The sequence below is a fragment of the Octopus bimaculoides genome, chromosome 16 (assembly GCF_001194135.2).
Source record: "Octopus bimaculoides isolate UCB-OBI-ISO-001 chromosome 16, ASM119413v2, whole genome shotgun sequence".
In the NCBI taxonomy this organism is placed as follows: domain Eukaryota; kingdom Metazoa; phylum Mollusca; class Cephalopoda; order Octopoda; family Octopodidae; genus Octopus; species Octopus bimaculoides.
In genome coordinates this window covers 38,951,726-38,957,651 of record NC_068996.1, presented here as the reverse complement: position 1 = coordinate 38,957,651, position 5,926 = coordinate 38,951,726, and the positions used below count along the sequence as shown (strand labels likewise).

The window sequence follows — 5,926 nt, the reverse complement described above, 5'->3', positions numbered from 1 at the left end:
ATACTGACAGAATTTGTTTTAGAACAAAATCATTTGTAAATAAGATTTGATTTGTTCTTTTCTTCAACACATCTTCAGCATGCAGTTTGTCATGATATCAGTTCAAAGGTTAATAATCTTATCTAATAAGTTTTCAAATTTTATTTGTATATTACGGAGATGTACTTGCATAGCAAGTAACTGATCTGAGATTGTGTGCTGGAACGAAAATAATTGCAGCATGGAATGTGTTTATAAGCCATTTAAGAAACACATAAAATCCGTTAGATTCACTTCAACATTTAAATTTGATTTGCCAAAATATTTCTGTTGCTTTGAGACCGTGACCTGTTCACTGACAAAATTCCTTGTTTATGTGTGTCATATTTCATGGTTAGTAAGGCACCGGTCATCATCATTTTAATGTTCACTTTTCCATGTTTACATCAATTGGACACTGTTTATTGAGGCAGATTTTATGTGGCTGGTTACCCTTCCTGTCACCAACTCTCACTTGTTTCCAAGTGAGAGTTGGCTCAGACATATTTTTTTGCAGAATATTGGAAATGGTGTGAAGGCTCATGGCTCAGTGGTTAGAGCTTCGAACTTACCATCATGAGGTTGTGAGTTGGATTCCTGGACCAGGCTGTGTGTTGTGTTCTTGAACAAGACACTTTATTTCATGTTGCTCCAGTTCACTTAGCTGTAGAAATGAGTTTCAATGTCACTGGTACCAAGCTGTATTGGACCCTTTGCCTTTCCCTTGGATAACATTTGTGGCATGGAGAGGCGAGGCCGGTATGCATGGGTGACTGCTGGTCTTCCATAAACAACCTTGCCTGGACTTGTACCTCGAAGGATAACTTCCGAAGTGCAATCCTATGGTCATTCGTGACCGAAGGGGTCTTTACCCTTTATTGGAAATGAATGACACTGCTTGTATAACTATGATGCTCATTTTGCAACTCATTACACAATGTCAAGACAAAGAGACACTACCACACACAAACACACACACGCACACAGAAGCTTCTTTCAGTTTCCATCCACTGAATCCATTCACAAGGTTTTGATCTGCATTATTAAAAGTTCTCTTCAAAACCATATCATTTTTATTCAATCATATTGCACAACATATTGGTCAAGTACTTTCTTCTGTTGCCATGAATAGTCCAGAGTCATATGAATAAAATTTAGTAGATGAAAGGAGTGCAGAAGTCAGCTTTTGTAATACATCTAAATGCTAATGGAACTCACTGTTAGAGCTTGTCAAATAATGAAAGCATTTTCAGAATGTTTTGAAGATTTCAGTCCAGTGCATATGTAGATGTGTTAAAAGTTGTGTTTGGACAAAGTCTGTTTCTTGTTCTCATTGTTTAACCCCAGTTTAAATCAAACAAATCTATGATCAAAGACATTCCAACTGTAACCACCCCATCAATTTTGGAGTATGCTTAGTACTACAGTATCTTTTTTGTTTAAGATTGTTGCAAGTTACTTAGTGACCCTGCCAGTGCTGGTGCCACATAAAAAGCATCCTGTCCACACTGTAAAGTGGTTGGCATTTGGAAGGGCATCCAGCTGTAGAAACCATGCCAAAACTGACACAGTAGCCTTGGGTAGTCTTCTCCCTGGCTAGTCCCTGTCAAACTGTCCAACCCAGTATGGAAGGAGGATGTTAAACGATGATGATGATTGTTAGATAGTTATTTAAAGAAATTGTAGCAGCTATTACTATTAAGTACCACATAAAGGGTCCCTTGTTTGGCTGAAAGCAGTGGTGAATATAAAGTGGCATCAAAAGTAAAATTCTCAAAAGTGAAGAAAGAGTGGATGAATGTATCTTGATGCATATCTGAATAATTAATGGTCTCTACATGTTCTAGCAATGTGTGCTACATTGAACTGTCTTGTCAGAAGTCTTGCTATTTTTAAGCTGGTTAATTTCAATTTGGTGTTTATAAACTGGCCTTCCAGATAATATGAAGGAGTTAGTTTATTTGGCAAGAGTAAAAACCTCTGCTTTTATCAATTCTGATGTCCAAGAAGGCATTTGTGTGTAGTGTAAGACAGAAAGTTTTTAGTGGATTAGGTCTTACAAACCTTATATTAGTCATTATACATAGAAAAATGTAATTCAAATGGAATGAGCAAGGATAATATTCAATAATTTCTTATCACATGTTCCAGCATGATCTTGCACATGACATTTAAAACTTTCTCAGATAAGCTACCTTTTCAGAAATTGAGATATACTATCATATGCTTGAGTGCCTTTTGGGCCAGTCTATGAGGGTACTTTTTAAACCCTTTTGTTATTATATTTCTTTTGAAATACACTGCCTTTGGTCCAGTTAATTTTGAAAATAATGAAGAATTTAATAAAATGGTTTTATCACCATTAAGCTGGTGTTTTGAACTTCATTTTACATAAAATTTTGAGGAAAGGTTTAAATTTAGATCACTTTCAAACAAGAAGCCTGCATCATAAAACCAGTAGTTGTCTCAGGCAGTTTGGTTCAAGGAACTATTTGGGATAGTTGGTATATGAATTTTTGTTACCTTGCTGTATATTAGAACTAAAGATGTGTGATGTGGTGTAAAAAAGAAGGTCAAGAAGAGGAGTTAAGGAATTTGTTCAGTGTCTAGATGTGTATTCATCAGTATGGATATATTACTTATAAATCTGTTGTGTTTGAAAAGTAATCTATTGTAAAAAGCTCACAATATTAAAAAGGGATATTCTGGCAATGATCCTGAATATATTGCTGCAGTTAGAAAGAGTTGTGAGGCTGTACATTACACAATTTCCTTTGGTAGAAGTTTTCATTTCCAAATGAATACCTCCTTTGTGACAGTGGGTCATGTCCTCATGCTGTGGTGTTTTTTTTTTATCCATATATCCATATAGGGGGTACAATGTCTGAAGGATTATGCAGCCTATTTTGATGTCTCTGTAGATCTTTATTATATATATGTTATGCACCAAATCACGGCCTCTTCTATCATTGTTGTTCCCTTATAGCTGATACTTAATTACACATCTTCCATGATCTCTCCCAATTTTGGTCTCATGAAATGTGTATAGTATTGCAAATTTGCAGTTCATATTTTGTAGACTTGGTACTTGTTAAACACTGTACTAATACAATATATTATATACAATTTTTATTTCTATCTGTAGATTTCAAGTTCAGTATGGCCAAAGAGCACGTACTGCATTACCCTATGCTATGAACAGTGAATTTTCTCGAGAATTGAGTCTTCAAATGGTATGATAACAACTGTTTCTATTTTTGTTTAATATTGTTTCATGGATTTTATATTCTGTTGATGTTCATCATCACCATTTAGCATCTGTATTCTATTGTAGCATATGTTGGATGGTTTGACAGGATCCAACAGGTCAGAGGCTTCTGTTGAGCTCCAATGTTTGCTTTGGCATGGTTTCTGTGCCTGGATACCCTTATTAATGCCAGCCATTTTACAGAGTGTACTGGGTGTATTTTCATATCACCAGCACTAGTGAGGTTGTCAAATAACTTGCAAGACAAGACCCTTTTATTGAGGGAGGTGGTTTATACCAGGTGTTGAGAGAAAAGAGTATGATAGAGGGATAAGAACAGATGTTTTGTTGCAGAGGAGATACATGGCTACCCTAGCTGGAAAAGGGGAGGAAATGGTGATGATGAGATGTCAAGATATATCCTCAAGGTACAAGAATATGAATGTGAGGTGGATAGGGGAAGCAGACCAGATAAATTTGCAAGGTGAGCAACACATGGTTAAAAGTAGGGAATATAGAGATATAGGTGGTACAGAGAATGGCAAACAGGGAAGGAAGCACAGCCATCATCATCATCATCATTGTTTAATGTCTGTTTTCCATGCTGGTATGGGTCAGGCTGCTTGATAGGAGCTGGCAAGCCCTGTGGCTTGCCAGCTAGAGGGCTCTGACTGTCAGTTTTGGCATGGTTTCTACACAAGATGTCTTTCCTAATGCCAACCATTTTACAGTGGTACTGGGCATTTTTATGTGGCACCTGCATTAGCGGTATCACCAAGTACTTGCAACACAGAGACCTCTCGACTAAGAGAGAGACTGGAATCAAGGGAAATGGCTGTCTGCCAGACAAGAGGTTAGAGTATAACAGACAGACATAGTTGTCTTATTATACAGGAGATACTAGGCTATCCCAGTAGGACAAGAAATGTGAAAGAGAGAGAGAGAGAGAAATATAAACAGAGTGAGAAAGAGAGAAACAGATGCTGTTAGAAATGCATTGAGGCCTACCCACAAGGAACAGAGGGTGGGGCAGTATAAATAGTACTGAGGGGATAGAGGAGGATGTTCCATAATTCCTTTGATCTCTCTTAGGAACTCTCAAAATAATCCATACAGAAATCAAGATTTGGTAATTGAAATGTATATTAAAGAAGTTTATTGAGCAGAAAATACATACATTAATTATTATTCATTCTTTGAAAATAAATGAATAAAATCCTTTTAAAAAATAATTGATTTTTGAAAATTTCCTTTTTTAATTTAATTTTATTTTGTTTATTCTTTAGCGATATTACTCGGATGTGAAAAATACAGACAAACTGGAAAAAGTTAAAAATCAAGTTGATGAACTGAAAGAAATTATTGTGAGAGATATTGGTAAGTAATAAGAGAAAAAGTAAAAAACAGTAATTTGCAGTGATTGAATAAAATGAATTCATCATCATCATCATCATCATCATTTAACATCTGCTTTCCATGTTAGCATGAGTTGGATGATTTGACTGAGGTCTGGTGAACCAGATGGCTACACCAGGCTCCAATCTGATCTGGCAGAGTTTCTACAGCTGGATGCCATTCCTAATGCTAACCACTCCGAGAGTGTAGTAGGTGCTTTTACGTGCCACCGGCACAAGGGCCAGTCACACGGTACTAGCAACGGCCATGCTCAAAATGGTGTTTTTTACGTGCCACCTGCATGGGAGCCAGTCCAGCACACTGGCAACAACCTCGCTTGAATGATTTTCTAACGTGCCAGTAATGCAACGCTGGTAACAATTACGCTCAAGTGGTGCTATTTACAGGCCACTAGCACGGAAGCCAGACAGCTGCTCTGGTAATGAACACGCTCGGACAGTGCTGTTAGTGCTCCACTGGCGCAGGTGCCAGTCAACGAGTATAGTTCAATTACGATTTCGATTTCACTTGCCCCAACAGGTCTTTGCAAGTAGAGTTTAGTGTTTAAAGAAGGAGAGGTTCGGTGCGATTACCATTACAGATTTCAAATTAAGGATGATTACTTGGTTGCACAGCGTTAAATTGGCAGAAAAAGTATAGGGACAAAAAATCTCCTCTACAGTATAGATTGAGACATATAAGTCTAAATAGAAAGCATCTCTTGTTTTTGTAACACAGTAAAATACCAAATTCATCCTGTAGAATGGATAGTGATAGAAAGGATACCTACCTGTCATGACCATGCTAAAAATAAAGGAATAGCTGGAATAAGATATGGGCTGTGTAAACTATATACAACCTGCCTGTCTTGGAGACCAATGACTAAATATTAATTAATAAAAAATAGATTGGATTTTTTTAGTCCTGCACAATCTAGTACCAATGGTTTGATAAACTGAATAGTACAGTACATGATGTAAAGTAGTTGTTATAGGAAAAGCATTCAGCTGTAAAAACTATATCAAGCAAGAGTAAAGAGTGCGTAGAGGAAATGTGATCTTTGCAAGTTACATGACAGGCAACCTATATATAGGCGCAGGAGTGGCTGTGTGGTAAGTAGCTTGCTTACCAACCACATGGTTCCGGGTTCATTCCCACTGTGTGGCACCTTGGGCAAGTGTCTTCTACTATAGTCTCGGGCTGACCAAAGCCTTGTGAATGGATTTGGTAGACAGAAACTGAAAGAAGCCCGTTGTATGTATATAT

General features: G+C 37.2%; 1 protein-coding gene across 2 annotated transcripts in view; it reads left to right on the top strand.

Annotated features, from left to right (window-relative positions):
• LOC106869946 (vesicle-associated membrane protein 7) overlaps nt 1–5,926 on the top strand; it is a 46,105-nt gene that overhangs the window by 31,265 nt on the left and 8,914 nt on the right. For both annotated transcript variants that reach the window (XM_014915886.2, XM_014915887.2), the window contains exons 5-6: nt 3,164–3,251; nt 4,552–4,642. In XM_014915886.2, the coding sequence (XP_014771372.1) occupies nt 3,164–3,251; nt 4,552–4,642 (179 nt within the window). The remainder of the gene's footprint in view (nt 1–3,163; nt 3,252–4,551; nt 4,643–5,926) is intronic.